General features: G+C 37.7%; 1 protein-coding gene across 1 annotated transcript in view; it reads right to left on the reverse strand.

Annotated features, from left to right (window-relative positions):
• The window catches only part of BMP5 (bone morphogenetic protein 5), a 137,486-nt gene that overhangs the window by 59,431 nt on the left and 54,982 nt on the right, over positions 1-23,073 (reverse strand). Inside the window, exon 2 of the mRNA XM_052649024.1 lies at positions 1,539-1,731. Coding sequence (XP_052504984.1) covers positions 1,539-1,731 — 193 coding nt within the window. The remainder of the gene's footprint in view (positions 1-1,538; positions 1,732-23,073) is intronic.

Here is a 23,073-nt window from a genome sequence, read left to right on the forward strand (position 1 = left end):
ACTTAAGACACTGTCCCTTCTTTCAGGATGTCACAAGCCCAAATGTCAAAACAGACATAGTTAAAAGAGAAATATAAATGAAGGATTTATTAACTATGGCAATATAATTAAATAGTATTTGGATTATTATTTTCAATTCTAGTCATTTAATTTTAAAAGACACCACCACTATTTAGTATTTTTTAAAGAATAAAATAGTGAGAAAATAATTAGTATCTTTTTATAAATGGAACCACCAGACTGAGATTTAAAAACAAACAAAAAAACTCACCCATAAACAAGTAGCTAGTATGTGTTACACCTGAGAAAAGAGCAGAGATGTTTCTGCTTTGAAATCACTGCTCAGAAAATAACAGTGTACAGAGATAAGCTTCTATTAAGGTGTGTCCTGTTGAACTAGTGTTTCACAGGATATTAAGGATAACCAAAGGAAAAGATTCTGTAGTTGAATGATTTTGAAGAAGACCAGGTAAAACCAAATTGACAGGTTTCTTTGTTGACAAGACTTTACTATTCTGATATTAATGGTGAAGCACCTAAAACACAGTCAGACAAGTAGACTTTTGAAATGCATTTGACCCCAGGAGCATTTTATTCTCTTCTTTCACTGAGTATTATAAGGAGTTAGTTTCTATGGAACACTCACTGGAAAACCCTGTACACTCTAACACCAAAAAAACAAAAAAGCAAATGTCAGGAGCTAGAAATATTCAATAAGGAGAGAGAGGCCTCCGCAGGTTCATGACAGGTGTCTTTCTAAATGTTTGTCTTGTCAACAAAGGACATAATATTTCATCAAAGTGGAAATCTAGATTTAATGAATGGAGAACAAATTCCACCTCAACATAATATCTCAATTAGAATTTTTAAAAAAATGTAAGAGCGGTCCAACAAAAGTGCTTATCAGTTGTCAAAGGTTTTACATAAATAAAAGGTTTACCAATTTCTATATTGGTGGAAGGTCTGAAAATACCACTGAAGTCTCTTTCTAATTCTTATATTTGATAGCTCATTTGCAATAATTATCAGCTGAGGTTTTCATACATTTAGTATTTCAGATTCTCTGTCCATTTTTGTACCATTTTGAATTAAGCATTTTATAGACAAAAGACATACAGATTAGCTGTCCGAATTTACTGCAAATACAAAACCCACTTAACAAGTATACACAGTTTACACTTAACACCAGGAAAAAATAAAGTCGCTGTTACTTAAAAGACAAGTGATTTAAATAATGTTAATCATACATTCCATATGCGCAGAATTAAAATGGAAGTTTTCTCATTTTAGAAACGAGGAAACGGGCCTGGAGAACACATACAGGGGAGCATAAGACACGGCGTCGGGAGTACGAAAAAACTGTGAAATATACGAGGCACGTTTCAGTCAGTTACATGCGTCTTCCACGTGTCTATACATGCCTTGGTGCCATCACATGCAAACAAGCATGATTCGACACATGACACGGGTTATCAACGGATTTTACTACAGTGTAACGTGCATCTGCTAGGATGGTAAGTCAAGTGAAATATTGATACCTATTTGTGTATTCCTTGATGATCTGATATATGCTAATCTTAATCGTTTCATTTTCAAACCGGCCGTTGCTCCTATCCTTGTATATCCGGAATTCTGCAGCCGTCACTGCTTCTCCTTGAGGAATCTGCGTAAGATCGAACCGGAATTCTTTGTAATGCCTTCGCTGGTGCGAAAAATCTTTGTCTCTTTCAACTGAAACCAACAAACAGAAAAGGAAGTAAAATGTTAGTCCTTTATTAAGTATGGAAATTAATGGTAAATTCTTTCACTTTGGAAAACAAACAAGCAGGATGTTATAAAACTGGGAAAACACTAAAACCACAGACTCATACGTGTTTCTAGTTAAAGGAAATTCCACAAACCAACAGCCTTTAGTTCAAAAGCAATATAACCTCTGCGGTTTTATACAAATTCCTGGCTCCTAAATGGAAAGGTTATCCAAAAATGTTTTTTAAAGGGATGGTTGTGAAGTTATTACTAGTGTGTGTATCCAGTACCGGAACAGAGGAGGCTTCATACAAGAATTAAGACTCTGTGATAGAAAGCTCCAGAGTTCCAGGTGAGGTCAGCGGTGAGATTTAGTACAGCCAAGAGAGGAAAATCGGAAGGCGGCCCAGGGAGCTGCCGGCACAGCGGGACTGTGTTTATGAAATTTTAGAGGTCAAGGAAATAAAACAAATTCATTTTCACAAGGAAGATTATTTCTAAAATGTCTTCCCAGGAGAGTTTTTTCCTCCTTTTAGCAAATGCAGTGCTCTATTTTTTATTTTTTTTTAATGCACTTTCATTAGTTCTTAGTGGTTACTGAGTGCAACCTCCCCAATCGCCCCCCACCCAACCCCGCGCCCCCGGCCTCCGCACCGCCTGTTTTTAGGCTCTGTAATTGAGAGAGGAACATGATTCCGCCTTCAGCAACCTTCCTACCAAAAGAGGTCAGAGAATTTTTCCTCTTGGGAATGTGAAGGAGTGTTGAACTCAGGACAGGAAGTGTCAGGCATATCATTACATAATCTGGCTTTATAAAATGCTGTATTGCTTGATACAGTCTATGCTTGTTATCCACCAGGGGTCTTGGCCTTCCCTAATCAAGAGAAATTGATCAGAGGTCAGACAAGGCTTTACTGGGGCCCCTGTTACAGCAGCAGGGAGCAAAAGCAATAGATGCCCTTGCTTGGTGCTGAGCAGAGGGTGGCAGTGAGCTGGCTCCTTATATGAGCTGAGGGTAGAAATGGGTCCGGGGTCAGGCCAGAGGGATGGCTCAGGTGGTGCTGTGTGCAGAGGGCGTGTGTAGGACCCTGCTTTTGCTCTCAACACCCTGTTTTTGCTCCAGGCTCTTTAGAAGTGGCAGTTGAGTTTTTGATCTTTTTGTATTGGTTGTCTCTATTTTGCCCCAACTGGCATACACATAGTTATTTTTAGCCCCTTATAGTTTCTTTGTATTTTTTTTCCTCAAGAAGACCAGTCCAGGGGCAGGCACCGCAGTGAGGAGGCCTGCATCCCACCTTGTCTCATGCTGGGTACCAAAGTCTTTCTTAAAGAGCCACCTAATGAAAGGGCACATGTTTAGTAATGACATATCATTTGATGGAATTAAGTTTTGCAGCATTGGTAGGTTTCTTACAATCTCAGTTATCTCAGATAATATTGGACAATGAAGCCTGGCAGATGATGGTCCAAAGAGAAATGACTGAAGCAATTTAGCATGCATAGGACAGGTTACAAAAAATCCACTGCAAAGTACTGTGTTCCAAGTGTCTCACAAACCTACAATAATATTTTTTACATACATCAGTGATATTTCATTGCTAAAATGTCATTAAAGAAGATAAAAGATGTATGCTATAAAAACGACTCCCAAAGTTTGTTAATGGCATTAAGATACAAGAATATTTTTAGGAGATTAATTAAAATGTCATTACCAACGTTGCTGGAAATTTATGACCTTGGGGTCCTAAACCAGAGAAAAGGTCAGGATTAAGACAGAGAGCAGGCAGTCATGATCATTGAGGAGCAATTTTGGGGAATCAAGGCTGTTGGACACTTAAGTACCAGCATCAGACAGGTTCCAAGTCTGAGAGGAAGCTCATGATAAAGAAACCCACAATTCTTTGCCTTTATCCTCAAAAATAATCTCTGGTTTATTTTCCCTAGAGGAGTAGCAGGTGGTTTAGGAGAGCAAGAAGCTCAGCCCCACTTCCACCTTAGATACCTAGCCCAGCAAAAAGGAAAAGGTAAGCTATGCCTGAGGCATCTTCATCCCATGAACTTGGAGAGAACAGTGCTCTCAGGCTGCCTGGCTACACCAACACTATCTCCCATGACTCATGAACTTTTGTTTTATTTAAATATCATTATCTTGGTCCTAAGGGCTTCCCTTGTGGCCCAGCTGGTAAAGAATCCACCTACAATGTGGGAGACTTGGGTTTGACCCCTGGGTTGGGAAGATTCCTGGAGAAGCGAAAGGCTACCCACTCCAGTATTCTGGCATGGAGAATTCCATGGACTGTCCATGGTATTGCAAAGAGCTGAACATGACTTAGCAACTTTTACTGGTCCTAAAAGAGGTTCATTCCTGGAGAAATTAATTTACCTTTCCCTAAATAAGGAAGAGACTGCATTTTTAATATCCTATTGTGTTCCATAAATTAAATCGCTTTTTTGTCTAAACTTCAGCTGGCTATAGTGTAGTCTGCTATGAACAAGTCTCCCCCTCCAAAGTGTAAGGGCAGAAAATTACCTACAAACAGGATTTCTAATAGCTAGAGTGTACATATGAATTTAAAATTAGCCAAAACTCTTTTTTTACATAGCACTACATTTAATTCACTGTAAATTTCTTCTTTTCTGATCCTAATTGAGACAAAACAGATGACATAATGAAACATATTAAAAATAAAACTGTTTTAAGCATGTTATTAACATTAGCACATTACACTTTACAACAATCTGTGGGGTAGGTTCTATTATCATCCTAATTTTGAAGATGAAGAAACTGAGGAGGCAGAGTAAAGAAACTTTACCAAATAATTTGAATCTGTTAGGTAGAAAGTTAGGCATCAGCAACAAGGGGTGGCCTGTCTAAAAGGGATGCAAGCTGATCTCTAAACTCCATGCCAGGCACACCCAGGAGAGCTCACAGATATGCTTCAAAGTAACCACAGAGACTTTTTCCACTCCTGCACAGGCACCCTAGGTACACAGGAGGTGCAAAATAACCTCTAAGTAACCTTGGGCAAAGGAGTCCATTAAGGGTTCATGAATATTTTACATTTAATTATAACAGACATAAACAACACAGCTTGTTTATATCTTATGGGAAGACATAAACAACACAGCTTGTTATATAACTTGCAATTATCAATTGGCCTTGGGGGTAGGCCCGTTTGAATTCCCTTTAATTGAGTGGTGGTGGGTACAAGTCCTTCTTTGCACAGGGCATAGACTAAAGTAGGAACTGAAAGTATGAAAGGGGGGAAGCCAAGAGGGATCAATAGGAAGGATGAGAACTACTTTGGGGTCAGCCTGCTCCCATGTCTTGGGAGTGTCTGTCTTATAAAAGATCTGTGAGCTGAACTGAGCTGTAACTTGTCTGTTGTTCTACACCTTTTACGCCATTGCTCCAAATTTTTGTTGTGACAAGATAAGAACCGAGGAAGAGAAATAAACTGACCGGATAGATCCAAGCACTTGAACCGAACTGTGATTCTTAACAGGAGGCTGGGCTGTTACTTTGTCCTAACTAAGTATTTATGCTTTAATAAAGGTCAGATACATTAGAAATTTGGGATTAACAGATACACACTACCATATATAAAACAAGTAAACAAGGACCTACTCTATAGCACAGGGAACTATACTCAATACCTTGTAATAACCTATAATGGAAAAGAATCTGAAAAAGAATATATATATATATATATACATATGCATACATATATATGTGAATCATTTTGCTGCACACTTGAAACTAACACAACATTGTAAATAAACTATATTTCATTTTTTAAAAAAGGAAATAAAAGATCTGAAATTTTGCATTTACAAGTCCAAAATCCAAAAACCTCTGTAAACTGAAAGTTTGGCTTTAGCTTCAAGTGGCAGAAAAACTGAAAATTAACCAATTTGAGATGATTTTTAAAGTCCCCATTTATCCCCACTTTATATTTATTGCTTTGCTGCAGAAATGTTCTGTTTGTTTGAGTGGGTGGCACTGATCCAGACTCTGCTTGAGAAATTCCACACTTTAGACTCTAAGCACTCATCAGTCATTCCAAAGTATATATTCTCTATTCTGAAAGTCAATATTCAAAATTCTGAGTGATAACAACCATTATTCAATTTTCCATTAACAATCAATTTTGCTTTTGAAATTTAGACAAAAGTAACTGTAATTTTGGACATCAGAACTTTGACATGAGTTTGTTAAGGTCCAGTCTAAAGCATGCACCTGCGTGATGCAGCCAAGTATTGAATTCATATTATGTAAAGTCATCTACTGTTCTGGAATCCCCTGTGAGACGTTAGTGTAATAAAGTGGAAAGCTAGAGTTTCAGCTGTTATTATAAAATTTCAGTTTTCTAATCCAGGCTCTTTAACCTAACCCCTTAAGGGGGCAGATTTTCAAAGAGTTTAATAAAATTTTATATTAAATATACCACACAGAATAAAGTTGCAGAGCAGATTTGTCCAGCAATTCAAATTCCTATATCCTACTGCTTTGAATTATAATTGCACCAGTAAATTCCAGGGGACATGTTGCAATGAGTAATGGAATAAAAGTAGTATTTATATAGCCTTGCACTCCTAATGATGCTCACAAATATTCACAAGGTAATCTCAGTTACTTAGGGAAGTGTCAAATACTAATATCCCCAACTTAAGAATAAGAAATTGGGTGATGACAGCTAGGCAGGAACAGATGTCCGTCTTCTAAAGCTCATTATAAATCTTTGTTCAATGTCCATACCACCTACATAATGACATCCTACTTAGGGACTCGTTCATTGTTAGTACAGGTGACTCTTGAACAATACAGGGGCCAGGAAAACGACCTTCTGCACAGTCAAAAATCTGTGTGTAAGTTTGACTCTGCAAAACTACTAATAGCCTACTGTTGACTGGAAGCCTTACTTATATCATAAACTTTTGATTAACACATATTTTGTATCTTATATCTATGTATATTGTATGCATTCATGACATACTTAACTTTTGTTAATTTTTCTGATTTTTCTAGGTCATTATGTTCATGTCTGAGCTTTTTCAAACTGCTTCAGATCTCCGAAAATGTTTCCAATATGTTTATTGAAAACATCTGCATATTAGTGGATCCATGCAGTTCCAACTGTGTTGTTTTGGGGATCAACTGTATATTTCAACAATCTTTATCAGCAATACACAAGAATGTGGAGGACAGGTGAAGTAGCAAGGGTTTGATCACCAGTGTATAATCAGCATCTAACCCGACAAAATATTGATTCAAAGAAATCTCCTAATAAACTTTGGTTGAATGAAAGACTATGAATAGATCAAAGGCTGTTTCTGTCTTTTCCTTCAGCACCATCAAGCCACATTTCCCACTGACTGAGGGCATCCTGATTTATTTGCCTCTCATTTGGGGGGAGGGGGACATATATTTTATTTACTCCTCGCAACTTTACTTATGTCCTTAAGCTTCTCTTACTTGCTCAAGGGCCCACAGCCTATAATTGGGAGAGAGCAGATTTCAACCCAAGAGCAAGATGTCAACTTCACAAGCCCCAGCAAGACACTGTGTCTTTGCTTTTCCTGGATGTCATTTTGTTTGTTCATTTTGTCTAATTATCCCTCAGGAGAGTTGATCGTTCAATGCTTTCATTCTCCTCTATGAGATGTTCCTGCCCTAGAAAGGATGCCTTACATTCTGAACTCCACTCATTCTAGAAATCACTCCCTCCAACCTTTATCTTAGAAAACATTATATTATATTCATTTGTTTAATACTTACTCCACTTCTTATCCAAGGAGATGTTTATGAACAAGCAAGCAATTGTATTCACAAGTTGAATTAATATTATATAATATTTCTTTTTCTTTTTTTTTTGTAGCCACATTGCATGGCTTGCAGGATCCCAGTTCTCTAAATAGGGTTCCCTGAAATGGAAGACAGAGTCTAACCACTGGACTGCCAGAAAAGTCTTTATATAATATATCTATTAGCAAACAAGGTCATCCTTTTCCTACAAGTACATTTTAAAATAATTGTAACTCACTAGCTTTTAGCTTTCTCCATCAGAACTACTACCAAAGCAACACTTCCAAAATAGATGAATGAGAACACATACATTTCATATTCTTTAAATGTAAGCTTTTTACAGGAGCTATCTTTGCCTTGTTCATGTTGTGATTACTTTTATATTAAATATATTGTGTTTCTCTGTATATTACACTGTGCTACATAACTCAGTGCAATTGTAAATGGCTTGGAAAGCTTAAAAGATACTAAACAAGTAGAAAAATCATTACAATGTGTACAAAATATTTGGAGGTTTTGATTTGATCCACAATGTATTAAATATTTGGATCTTTCAATTCATTATTTTACTTCTGTGTTACATCAACAAATGCTATGCATGAGTTTCCAATACAACCTTATTATCATTTCTAATAAAGTCTGCGTTACAAGATTAAGGTCTGCCAGATCTCATAAAAACCATAACTGTCAATACATTCCTATTCAAGAGGAGAAAAGATCTCATTGCCAGCCAAGATAAATAAAAACAAAAAGTGAAACAGTGAGCTCACTCAAGTCACACCAAGACTTGTCCATGGGGATAAAATGACACAGGGGTTGAAACAGGCTGAGACCAGGAGGTTAACACTTGTTTCTGGTGGGGATCATTTCTTTATCCCACAACACTTCACTGTTTCTCTCATTTGAAATGCAAAAGAGAGCATAGGAACAAATATGTGCTCAATCAGTCAGCCATGTCTGACTCTTTGCAACCCCAAGGAATGCAGTCCACCAGGGTCCTCTGTCCATGGGGATTCTCCAGGCAAGAACACTGGAGAGGGCTGCCTCATACACCCTCCTCAAGGGGATCTTCCCAAACCAGGGACTGAACCCAGGTCTCCCGCATTACAGGTGGATTCTTTACCATCTGAACCACCAGGGAAGCCCAAGACTACTAGAATGGGTAGCCTATCCCTTGTCCAGGGGAACTTCCTGACCCAGTAATCAAACCAGAGACTCCTGCATTGCAGGTGGATTCTTTATCAGCTGAGCTACTTGGGAAGCCCTTAGGAACAAATATAGCTAGACTTCAAACATACATCTTTATCAATTGATTCACCTTTGAAAATTGTATTTAAAAAGAGAAAAAGACAACCTGCCTAGACTTCTATTTTCTTATCTGGTATGTATCTAACCAGATCAACGGGCTGTATTTTGCCAAACAGCCATACAAATACAACCCAAATGCCACAGGCTCCTCTCCCACTGTCGTTTGGGATACACTCTTGTTTCGAAGATTGTTACATGAAAACCAGCGAAGATCGCCATACACTAAACAAGCACATCAACACAGAGTTGTTTATTTACCATTTGAGCTGATGGTGGCCCACAGAGCTCTCTACAAAAATGAAAGATTTGCTTCCTACACACACACACACACACACACACACACACCAACTCACAGAAAAAAACATCAAAAAGTCAGCAGAATTAATACAGCTTACCACTCAAAACAGAATTGTAATGATGATGGGAAATGTACCTCCTTCTGCTTTCAGAAAGCATGTTTTGTGTATTTCAAACGTTTCCATCTACAAACCACCTAGAACAACTGAAAGGTCACCTACACTGACAGAAACAGAGAATGGATTTATTTTTATAGTTTATTTTAAAAGTGGCAACATCAAAGCATGCAAGAGGTAATATATGAATCAGAAGATTCACATTCCATGAGTAATGGGCTGAGAGTGAAAAGAAACAGGATTGCCTTTATAGAAGCCCCAAACTACATTCTAAATGCTCTAAATTGCCAAAGTTCTGCAAAGATTAAGCTTCTTGTGTTCAAAGACAAGACATACACTGAGGCATTTTCTTGTTGAGATATAACTTTACAGATGTCAATGACTGATGGCATTCCCTTTTTTTCCAAACAGACACCTCTCTGAATGACTTTATCATAAGTAGAAATTGGATAGAAATGTCCTGACTAAATATTTTGCTGTCTGCAATATCTGAAGAGTAGGGCTAATTAACAGAGAATTGCAGTTTTATCTATTTAGTGATTTATCTGCCGTTTTAAGGGGATGCATCCATGGGTAATCAGTCTTAATCTCCCACACAGGGCTGGAACTTGGAAGGTTCAAACAGAACCAGTAGCTGCAAGGCAAAGATAGCATTTTCCCAGGAGCACAGCCAGCTGTTGAAAGAATACAGATCACTGTTTGCTGCTGAGTGCAAAAAATCATTAAGAGATTACTCATAGAATTATTAATCTGTATTACATTTTAAAGTGAGAAAAAAAAAGCAAAGCTGTCATGTGACTCCCGAGATGTCTCACTCTGCGAGGCATTCCTCACTGACTAGTCCATCGAGAAACATAAACTTGGGCCTATAAAGGCCTATTCATTGGTCAGTGAATGCACACATTACATGTTTCTTTGAAAGGATAACCATCCCAGAGAGTGTGGTAAACTCCAGATTCCAGAAACCCTAAGAGCCTCTTAATACCATAGCCATGTGTGACTTGAAAAAGGGAAAACCGTCCCCCGGAATGGTCTATTGCGAAGAACAGTTTCAGTTGACTTTTGAATGTCCTATAGTTGAAGTCTTCCTACTGGTGCTCATAAATGCTTCATGAATAGAGTTTGATAAGGAGGAAAAATCGCAAAACAATTGTGAGATGGTTAAATTATTTAAATTTTGTCCTGTGATAGGTAAAGAAATTTCCTGAATTAATTAAAAGAATGCTGCACACAATTTTGAAATTGACAAAATCAAATACTGATCCAATATTTATATATTACTTTGCTTTAAAAATATGAGCAATTTAGGGACCCAAAGAATTAAACCTGAGATATGCAGAATAGATTTGTGACTGCCAAGTAGGAGGAAGGTGTGAGAGGGAGGGGGTGGGAGTTTGGGATTAGCAGGTACAAACTATTATATATAAGATGGATAAACAACAGGTCCTGCTGTAGAGCACACGGAGCAAAATTCATTATCCTGTGATAAGTCATATGGAAAACAATATGAGGAAGCATATATATGCATAATTGAGTCACTTTGCTGTAGAGCAAAGATTAAACACAACTTTGTAAATCAACTATAGTTCATTAAGTCTTCTACAAAAAGAGCTTTGGAACTGGAAGGAAGATTGTCTTAAGGTTTCCTCTCACTTCTCAGACTGGATGGGGCCCAGGACTCAGCCATCAGTGGTTATTAGAATTCAATAATAATAGCTAAATCAAGAATTGGAATAAAAACTGATATGTTAAATAATAAACAGTAATAGCAATAAATTAAGTACTTGTTGATTTCATAAGATTAAGACATTTTCATTTTAAACTTTTTCTCCCTTCCTTGATCCAATCCCAGTCCTGGCTGTCAGGGAGCTGCTTTTCTCTCTCTGGCCTTCCATATACACACATCTTGATTATCCTGAAAATAGCCACGGTGTTACCTCTAACTTTATTCAAGCCAAAAATATTCATTGCATAACTGCTCTGGGTCAGACCCTAATAGTTAAGGAGATCTGAGAAGCAAAGAGCTAGGAGCTCAGGATGAGAAGAACAGACATGGAGAAGCACCATGCGGCACAGTGGGGTGGGGTTTTGAGGAAGACATGTGTGGGGACAGAGTAAGGAAGGAAGGAGCAACACAGGGTGCAGGAGGCTTCAAGGGAGGTCATTCTGAACTTGGCCTTAAAGAATCATCACCACATAGACAAAGGAGTTTGTATAGGTGGAATTAGATGTGAAATTTAGGGCCGCAGGAGTGAATAATAAATAGTTCATTGCCCTTGCACACGGTGGGTTGAGGGTGGACCTAGATCCTAGACCTAAGATCCTCTAAGATGCTTCCCACACGTTCAAAGTTCAAATTCCACTTCTTAAAATCTCCTACTTAAATATCCTTAAAATCTTCTATTTAAAAGGCAATGCCAAAGAATGCTTAAACTACTGCACAACTGCACTCATCTCACACACTAGTAAAGTAATGCTCAAAATTCTCCAAGCCAGGCTTCAACAATACGTGAACCGTGAACTTCCAGATGTTCAAGCTGGTTTTAGAAAAGGCAGAGGAACCAGAGATCAAATTGCCAACATCTGCTGGATCATCGAAAAAGCAAAAGAGTTCCAGAAAAACATTTCTGCTTTATTGACTATGCCAAAGCCTTTGATGTGTGGATCACCACAAACTATGGAAAATTCTGAAAGAGATGGGAATGCCAGACCACCTGACCTGCCTCTTGAGAAATCTGTATGCAGGTTAGAACTGAACATGGAACAACAGAGTGGTTCCAAATAGGAAAAGGAGTACATCAAGGCTGTATATTATCACCCTGCTTATTTAACTTATATGCAGAGTACATCATGAGAAATGCTGGGCTGGAGGAAACACAAGCTGGAATCAAGATAGCCAGGAGATATATCAATAACCTCAGATATGCAGATGACACCACCCTTATGGCAGAAAGCAAAGAAAAACTAAAGAGCCTGTTGATGAAAGTGAAAGAGGGGAGTGAAAAAGTTGGCTTAAAACTCAACATTCAGAAAACTAACATCATCCGGTCCGATGACTTCATGGGAAATAGATGGGGAAACAGTGGAAACAGTGGCTGACTTTATTTTGGGGGGTTCCAAAATCACTGCAGATGGTGACTGCAGCCATGAAATTAAAAGACGCTTGCTCCTTGGAAGGAAAGTTATGACCAACCTAGACAGCCTATTAAAAAGCAGAGGCATTACTTTGTCAACAAAGATCCATCTAGTCAAGGCTATGGTTTTTCCAGTAGTCATGTATGGGTGTGAGAGTTGGACTATGAAGAAAGCTGAGTAGTGAAGAACTGATGCTTTTGAACTGTGGTGTTGGAGAAGACTCTTGAGAGTCCCTTGGACTGCAAGGAGATTCAACCAGTCCATCCTAAGGGAAATCAGTCCTGAATATTCATTGGAAGGACTGATGCTGAAGCTGAAACTCCGATACTTTGGCCACCTAATGCAAAGAGCTGACTCATTTGAAAAGACCCTGATCCTGGGAAACACTGAAGGTGGGAGGAGAAGGGAACGATAGAGGATGAGGTGGTTGGACGGCATCACCCACTCAATGGACATGAGTTTTTGTAAACTCCGGGAGTTGGTGATGGACAGGGAGGCCTGCCGTGCAGAAGTCCATGGAGTCGCAAAGAATCAGACATGACTGAGCAACTTAACTGATCTGAACTGACCTTAAAATCTCTAGTTCGAATTCTTCAAAGACTACTTCGAAATCTCCCCCAAATTAATTTCTCCTGCTGGAAGCCTTAGTTTCTTAGCTCTTCCCTGGTGACTCAGATAACAAAGAGTCTGCCTTAATTGCAGGAGACCTGGCTTCAGTCCCTGGGTGGGGACAATCCCCTGGAGAAGAAAATAGCTACCCACTCCAGTGTTCTTGCCTGGAGATTCCATGGACAGAGGAGCCTGGCAGGCTACAGTCCATGGGGTCGCAAAGAGTTGGACACGACTGAGCGACTAACACTTTCACTTTAGTTCCCTAATCTATCCCTTGGACAGCAAGGAGATCAAACCAGTCAATCCTAAAAGAAATCAACCCTGAATATCCATTGGAAGGACTGACGCTCTAATACTTTGGTGATATTAGAAGAGATTTTCAACATCCCTGAGACTTTATTTATCTATCTTTAACATGGAGATCGATCAGGAAAGGCTTTCTCCACAGTGTACTATAGAGGTTAAATAATATTTGAGAGAGAGGATCATTACATAGTTTCTGAAACAGAGCAATTTCTCAAAAAGAAGTAGCTCTTGTGTGAATTCCTTTCCATTTACATTATAATTATTATGTCACTTTATATTAATCCCATTGAATCAGATAGTTTAGAGGAATATACATTTTGTCTTGTCCCTTTTCTTTGTATTTATACATATATCACAAAAACAGTAAATGATCAATAAAAATTTAACTGCATAAAATTGCTACCTGGCCTGAAACACAGCCATGCTGATGATCAAAAAGTCCATTTCTATATCTGGACTATAGACATATTAATAAAGGTGATGACTATTATAATGTTTTAATTTTGTTATAATGTTTAACTTGTTATCAAATTGAAAAGACAAATTTTTTTGGTTTCTAATTTTGCTATGTAATTTTGTTACAGTGTAATAGTTCCTTTTAACTTTTATTTGTTTAGTTATAGTTATATAATTAAATTTTCATATGTTGCTGTAGTGGCATTAAGAAAATCAGAGCAACCTGTATGCAGAACAAAGGCCTGTATGCAGGACAAGAAGCAACAGTTAGAACTGGACTTGAAAAAACTGGCTGTTTCAAAAGTGGGAAAAGAGTACATCAAGGCTGTATATTGTCACCCTGCTTATTTAACATCTGTGCAGAGTACACCATATGAGATGCTGCTGGGCTGGATGAAGCTCAAGCTGGAATCAAGACTGAGGGGAGAAATATTAATAACCTCAGATATGCAGATGATAACACCCTAATGGCTGAAAGCAAAGAGGAACTAAAAAGCCTCTTGATAAAGGTGAAAGAGAAGAGTGAAAAAGCTGGCTTAAAACTCAACATTCAAAAACCGAAGATCATGGCATCCAGTCCCATCACTTCATGGCAAATAGATGGGGAGACAATGGAAACAGTGACAGACTTTATTTTCCTGGACTCCAAAATCATTGTGGATGGTGACTGCAGCTGTGAAATTAAAAGACGTTTGCTCCTTGGAAGACGAATCGCCAGTCTATGTCCAATGCAGGATACAGCATGCTTGGGGCTGGTGCACGGGGATGACCCGGGGAGATGTTATGGGGAGGGAGGTGGGAGGGGGGTTCATGTTTGGGAGCGCATGTACACCCGTGGTGGATTCATGTCAATGTATGGCAAAACCAATACAGTATTGTAAAGTAAAATAAAGTAAAAATAAAAATTAAAAAAAAAAAAGAAAAGAAAAGCTATGACAAACCTAGGTAGCATATTAAAAAACAGAGACATGACTTTGCCAGCAAAGGTCCATATAGTCAAAGCTATGGTTTTTCCAATAGTCATGTATGGATGTGAGAGTTGGTCCATAAAGAAAGCTGAGTGCTGAAGAATTGATGCTTTCAAATCGTGGTGCTGGAGAAGACTCTTGAGAGTCCCTTAGACAGCAAGGAGATCAAACCAGTCAATCCTAAAAGAAATCAACCTGAATATTCATTGGAAGGACTGAATCTCCAATACTTTGGCCACTGATATGAAGAGCTGACTCAATGGAAAAGACCCTGGTGCTGGGAAAGATTGAAGGCAGGAGGATGAGGAGATAACAGAAGATGAGGTGGTTTGATGGTATCATGGATTCATGGACATGAGTTTGGGCAAACTCTGGGAGATGATGAAGGACAGGGCTCACAAAGAGTCAGACACAACTTAGTGACTGAACAACAGCAACAAAGAAAATCAGGCTGGATTTTTACAACCGTGGGTAGTTAGAAAATAATTGTATTTACTCGATATCTTGTTTTAAATATTTCACATCTACAAGACAGAGGACACAGCAGCATACATTTTGACATTCATACTCATTCAACATACTCATTTGAGATTCATTACTCATCAATCCAGTCAAATTAGCAGGTCCTGAAACATTTCCTCTTTAAAGGAGTCTGAAAGTCACTTAGCTTTTTTACCCTGAAGACAATAATGCATCCTGACATGTAGAAAATATTTTGTTGTTTTTTTATTATAGAGATGTTTTATACAGGAAATAATTATTTGGACTTTAAAACAAATATTCATCTTTTGTGGGTTGGATGTTAATATTAAACTTCAAAAGTCAGTTTAGAATTAATATCCCCAGAGGATGGTACCTGATTAATTCATTCTGTGTAATAAAAAATGATTACTTAATGATGAGTGAATATACTTAGTATGTAAATAATGGATTTCAGTTAAACTGTGTACAAATATTTGAGAAATTTTGTGTTTACCTTCAAGAACTCAATGTAAAAACACAACTATCTGATAATCACCTTTTGGTAAATATTTATCTAGTGTTCTTTAGTGGAAAAATCTGTGGACTTTGTAGGTTGCCTGGCAGCTAGAGGTCAACCATCCCAATCGCACCAGATTTCACTGAAAGACCTCATGAATCCGTCTGCTCCATTGGTAAAATAACACAGTTCATTTTTGACCACCTGAAGGTGACGGAGGTTATAGTAAATGATATACAGCAAAGAGCCCTCTTTTACATCTTGGATACCATGAAATGAAATGATAGTTTATCTACAGCAAATACTTGTGGTTATCTGACAAAAACAGGTCAAAGGTTTTGTGAGTTTTCTCTGAAATTGCTCAGGGTCTTCACTAATGACTGATAATTGGAAACAGAGGCTGGACTCCCAAATGTGATGGGTGACAGAAGAGCAGTAGATTAATGTCAATACTTGGTTAGGAGACACTACAAGGTCAGGTGTTACAGGAATTAGCCCTTGTGCTGCTGTGAAAAGGCAAACATTAAAAGTCTATTATCCCCTTAAGAGCTCTTCTCCAGGCCTGAAATCCATTCTCACTTGCTTTGGTTATAATTGAGAGATATCCTGATGCCATGATACATGCGATGTCAAAGTGAAACCACTCACCCTAGTGTATCAGTCGTTAGGGTTTGCAAGTTTTTATTTATGCAATAAAGAAATACTGTTTTCATATCACATTTTTAGTGTACTCAATTGTTCATTTTGGAGAATTTCAGAAACATCTTGTCCAGGAAAAGAATAATAATCATCCTTAGTGGAAAAAAAGGAAAACTAGAAAACTTGCCATTAAGTGTGTTCAAAATTTCTCTATGGGGGGAAATGAAGGAAGTTTAAGACATTTGCATTGTTTAAAGGATATGAAAATTTCTGTAGCTGAACAAATAAATGTGTTTCTCGAGTGAGCTGCTTTAAATTTGAAATCAGTATGATAACTTTTACAGAGTTCACTCAAGTTCAATCTGTGGTTCAAGCCGAACTATATTTTTTCTGCCTAATGGGTTGCATCAGTGAAGTTTGGTATAGGAAGGAGGACACAGAGAAATGTGATTGGACTTAAAGCCATATCAAGTTATGAGAAACACAATTATGTGGTTTTATAGGTTTTTAATAAAGGAATAAAATGGTATATATGAATGTATTACCTATATGCTCTATAACTAATTCATCTGTTCTGCTTAGGCAAAGCCCATACGTGGTCATGGGGGCCCAAGTTGATTTCCTATAGTTGCTATTGCTGCCCCTGGCACCAGATTTTAAGCTTGACAACAATCGTTCTGCTTGTCTCCTTGCTGTGTACTCCATTCCTTCTTCAATCTCTGATACATAGTAGGTGAGGAATATACATGGGAAGAGAATAAATATGAGAATATAGGCATTTATGTCTGATTCTGTTTCTTTTTGTTTGTTTCAGGAGGGAGAATAAATACAAACTCCAATAAATGAACCAACTGGGCTTCCTTTTGTGGCTCAGCTGGCAAAGAATCCGCCTGCAACTCGGGAGACCTTGGTTCGATCCCTGGGTTGGGAAGATCCCCTGGAAAATGGAGAGGCTGCCCACTCTGGTATTTTGGCCTGGAGAATTCCATGGACTGTATAATCCATGGGGTCTCAAAGAGTCGGACATGACTGATTGACTTTCACTTTCACTTTTCCATTGACCCAACTAAGCCAAAAGCCCCTCAACCATTTGTTCTTTTTCAAAAAATTGAAGTCTGGTTGATTTACAGTTTAACCATTTATTCTTAAATGAGTCTTCCTCATGTTTTGAAATAGTATTCTTCCTAATGGTATATTTCTTTTCCCTTTCTTCTTTGAAAGGGATTCACATAAATAAGGATAACTTATAACCCTAATATTTTATATTTATTTTGTTTCCACCAACTAGAATGATACTTAAAGACAAATGCTGAAATAATAGAATCTCTTATTCTTCAATGGACATATATTACTCTTATGAAAGAAGAAAAAGGTAATAGAAAAATTAACATTGGTATATTTTATGGTTATCAATAAAATTATACTTAAAATAATTTGCAAAATGAATAATATGCTGTAGAAAAGAATATTTATGTATTTTAATATAATTTATATATTCTGTTAATTTTTCTCTATTTTTATAAAAACATGAATTTCTCCTCTGCAATATGTAATATAAACAAATATTTGGTAACATGTTCATAATATTTTTAATCTTCTTCCAAAAATAATGAAAATAGTTGCTTCTTTCAGAAATATGCTTTGTTTTTTTAGTTTTTTTTTCATTATAAAAATTATTAGAACTGTTTTTATTTGGTATGCTTTGCTAGCATCATCCTTGAAAGTGAAAGTTCATTTCATCAGTCTGAGTGTTTAAAGATAGGAGCTGGAATACATAATACATGACTTGTTTAAACATTTCTTTGCAACACATTATTAAAATTGTGTTAGATGAATCAATACATTGTATTAAAAATGCTTTTTATAATTGGAGACCTACTTAAGAACATGTGCTAGATATAATAAAGATGTAACAGGTGCCAGAATCAATAAAGAAATCACATGACCTTCCCACATTTATGGAATGAGACCACATTGTAATTAGAGTCAAGGGATTCTTAGTGGTCTCAGGTCACGGAGTTTTCATATGAACAGTTTCATATTTTGGTTGATCTGGTTTCACACTCCTGGGTTTTTCCTTTGTTTTGGGATTTCAGGTCAACCACAAAACTCAGAGCAAAATTCAGTGAAGAATCATTGAGCAGTATCTGGTTTTGAGTTCAAACTATACAAATCCTCCAAGATTCTTCAGACACACACCTGGAGAGAAAATAAGTCTTCTGAGATCCAGCTCTGATGATCCCATTTTAGATTCAAATTTAATAACTTCCTGAGTCTCCAATTCAATTTTATATTAATTATCAGATGAACTGTTTTCTGATGCTTTTATTGCTAATAGTTTGATTTGTTCTTAATGTTATTTCATAATCCATCCAACTACCCATATATGCTGTCACATAAAGAACCAAATTCAGCTACGAGAAAAGCTGGATATCAACCTCATTTAATCTACATATTCCTCCAAATGGCAGCACTTGGTGAGACCTAGTACCTGGAAATGAGTTCACAGAACAGGTGTGAGAATGAGGCTAAAGCAAGAATGGTTGAGTATTAGACGTTTAAGAAGCTGGTGGGGTCTAGATCACCCTCCACACCTGTGGTACTTAGTGCTCTGGCCACATGGGGAGAAGTTCGGAAGTTTTCTGGAGAACTGGCATCACCAGCACAGTTGAGAATGTAGTATTCTGCAAACAGAGGAATTAGACCAACCCATGCAGACTGATGCTGAGTCCTGGGCTTCTTTCCCCACTCAGTTTCCAGAATGTTGACAACCAGGCCCATGCCTTCCAGACAAGAGAATAAAAGAGCCCTCTTATTGAAATCTGACCATTCCTAGAAGAAAAAAATGTCTCCACAAAATGGCAATGCAAAAATATCTTGGAAAATAATACCAAGTTCCACCCTTATGCTAAGAGTCTCTAAGACGTACTTAGTCCCTCAGTTGTGTCTGACTCTTTGCGACCCCAAGGACTGTAGCCCACCAGGCTCCTCTGTCCATGGGGATTCTCCAGGCAAGAATACTGAAGTGGGTTGTCGTGCCCCCTTCCAGGGGACCTTCCCAACCCAGGTCTCTCACATTGCAGGTGGATACTTCACTGTTTGAGACATCAGGGACTCAGCCACCCACTCTCTCATCAGCTTTTAATCTCTTGAAATTAAGTAAGAGCTAAGAAGCAAGGATCACTAGATAGCTGAGAAAATTCTCTCCCTTGAAATATAGAGACGAGGAGATTTTTTAAAAATAAACTTGGAGGTATTTCAATTAAAAAAACATTACTAAAAAATACCAAACAGCTTTTGAGAGTTAAGAGACGCTTTCACATCCATGAAACAAGATGCTATGAAAGACAAATATTCAATGCTAAAACATCTCTTGAAAATGAAGCTGAAAATCAGTCTCAGCTTGAAAGATTGAGTTGAAGAAATTTTCAAAAAGGAGAGCAATTAGTCAAAAGAATGAAAAATAGACAAGAAAGAAAGGAAAGAAGGAAGACATTAAGAAAGGAAAAATAAGGGGAGTAGTTCAGAATGAGCCCTAATAATAGTGGTTCCAGAAAGAAAGATTATGAAGTGATAAAATCACAAAAGAAATCATTCAGTTCACTGAGCCAAATGCAAAAGTTTCAAGATTGAAAATGTCTGCTCTGTCAACAAAGAGAAGTTTCTACATGTTTCCAGACAGAAAATATAAGCTCCATACATGGGGATCAGGAATCAAAAAGGATTTAGACTTTTCGAAAACAACATTGCCATCTATAAGACAAGGAGACAATGACTTCAAAATCACGATGAAAATATATTTCCACTTGAGTTGAACAACTCAAGTGCCCATCGAAATGAAGGTATAACAAGGATACTTCTGGATGTGCAGGGGATCGAAAATTTGATTCCCATAAAACATTTCTTAGGAATTACCTGAAGACTTTGGTCCATCAAAAGCATCACACTAAGTGAAGTTGGACAGAGAAAGACAAATATCATATTATATCACTTATATGTGGAATCTAAAAGACAAAAAAAAGATAGAAATGAATCTACTTAAAAACAGAAACAGACACAGAGAGATATGATAGAAAAAAAAAAAAAACCCTTGTGGTTACCGCGGGAAGAGTGAGAAGGGAGGGACAGATTGGGAGTTTGGGATTGCCATGTATATACTGCTATGCTCAGGGCTGGTGCACTGGGATGACCCAGAGGGATGGTATGGGGAGGGAGGTGGGAGGGGGGCTCAGGATGCGGAACATGTGTACACCTGTGGTGGATTCATGTTGATGTATGGCAAAATATTGTAAAATAATTAGCCTCCAATTAAAATAAATATATTTATATTAAAAAATAAATAAAACAGATAACCAACAAAGACCTCCTGTCCTTGAATAAAATAAAAACTAATTTAAATAAAAAGTTCTTTGCAAGTAAAAAAAATCTTAAAAACAAACAGAAGTATCAGCCAGAAAGAAGGTGAAGGCATAGGCTACAGGAAAAAAGGAGGCTTGATGTGGGAGAAGCAAAGATAATTCCCAGAATGATGATGAAGGAAATCCCAGGATGACAGCTGTGCTCTGGGTACAGAGGCAAACAGTCCGTATTGAAGCAGTGTGACTCCACAGAAAGACACTTAAGGGCTAAAGATCTCTTTTCCCATTGGTGCCAGCCTTTGACCTTAACAAAGTCTGAGTGAGCTTGAGTCACACTTGGACACAGACGTAGCCTTCCTGACATGTATTTATGAAGTTCCTGCTCTCTCTTCAAAGTCCTGCTGCCCAAGTCATGTGAGAATACTCACTTTTCCCATAAAAATATTTTGAGTTTTCCTTTTTTCTTTTGCCATATTCCTCCAAATTGGCGGTTGACACTAAACCTGGAAGCTGAGATGACATCACAGCCCATACTCCCTCTTGGCTTCAGTGGACTGGGTCATACCCGGCCTCCCCACCTTACAGCTGCCCAGATTCCCAGGACACCACTCCCTAGGAAGGGCATTTAAAAACCGCCAAGCCAATGAACCATAAGTTACTTGCAGGCGTGCTTAGCTCATCTTCTGTCAACATTCACCAAACGCTTCCACTTAAATAAGGAGCTTGTGTTTCCTACCAGTTTTAATAATAATTGGTTTTATATTTGCTATTATGTGACATATATCCAATTAAAATAGAAACTCTCATTGAGGTAGAGAAAAATATTCATTCAAGTTCACATATACAGTGATTCTTAAAGCATGGATTCAAAGGCAGGTTGAACCACATCAGCACCTCTTAAGAAAAGTTCCAAGAGGCTACAGAATTTTTTTCTGAACTTTTCTCTTTATCCTCTGCACCAGTATTTATATTAATTCCAAAACTCTACTTTTCCTCACTTTTCCTTTGGACATATTTCCTTTATAAAGGAACCATAGTGTGATTTGGAATATCCGACAGTAGGAAGGATTTTCAGCCATCCTCATGTACTGATCCCAGCACAGAATATTTAGACTCTGGAAATGCAAGTGTTATTTCTAAATTACACTTAAGTACACCAAGAGTGGCTCTTACATGCAAACAGAAAATACACTTGAAGTTCTGTTTTGTCTTCTCATCCTTAGGTGCACATTCACAAGGGCAACCAAAGCATAATTCTGAAAGCATAGGAATATCACCAAGCAGTTTTATTCTGCACTGCTCTTAACACACTGAAAACAAAAGCAATCCCAAAGCTAAGATGTTTCACCCATTTCCAGTTAAACTACCTACTTTTTTTATTTGCTTCTGAAGGAAACCAGCTAAAATTGAAAATAACCATGGAAAGAATCATTCACCTAAAGAGAGCTGACAATGGTCATGGAAATGGTTGAGGAACCCATTTGAAAGAGAAATTGCATGTGAGAGAGTAAGAGGTTAATAAGGGTTATTAATATTCATGACTTGATACTTTCAAGCAAGGATGTCAAAAGAATATGTCAATCAACAGCAACATAGAAAAAATAAAGCAGCGTCTGTGTCAGGATCGCCTTTCTTCTCACTCAAATCATACAGGACACTCTGTATTCAATCATGCAATCGTGATGAACTTATGAAGATTAGCTTCAAAGCCTTAGACTATTCAGACTAAGTAGTAATAATAATTATTATAAACTTATAACTAACATTTATGAGACTTTATACCCAATGCACATAATCTTATTTAATGCAATATGTATTTAGTGAGAGAAGAGAGAAATTCAGCTAACATTAATTGAATGCTTGTTATTCAGTCACCATTTTCAGCAGAGACGGTTAGGGAACAGAAAGGAGAAGAGACAGAAAGGAGAAGGTAGAAACCAAAAATTATCAACGGAAAAAGACTTGTAGATATCGAGGGGACAGGAAGCGGGAGAGAGATGGAGTGGGAGTTGGGGATTAGTAGATGCAAACTATTATATACAGAATGGATGAGCACCAAGGTCCCACTGTAGAGCACAGAGAACTATACTCAGCAACCAGTTATAAACTGAAACGGAAAAGCATATGAAAAAGAACACATATGCATATGTGTGTATACATACATATGTATAAACTGGGTCACCTCGCTGCACAACAGAAATGAACACAACATTGTTTACCAACTGTCCGCCAATAAAATAAAGCTTTTTAAATGTTATCTGCCTGTAAGTGTCTACTTATACTCCAATGTTGTTTTGACTAGAAGAAATAAATGAAGTGAAGTCGCTCAGTCGTGTCCGACTCTTTG

Source organism: Budorcas taxicolor, chromosome 11 (genome assembly GCF_023091745.1).
Source record: "Budorcas taxicolor isolate Tak-1 chromosome 11, Takin1.1, whole genome shotgun sequence".
Classification (NCBI taxonomy): domain Eukaryota; kingdom Metazoa; phylum Chordata; class Mammalia; order Artiodactyla; family Bovidae; genus Budorcas; species Budorcas taxicolor.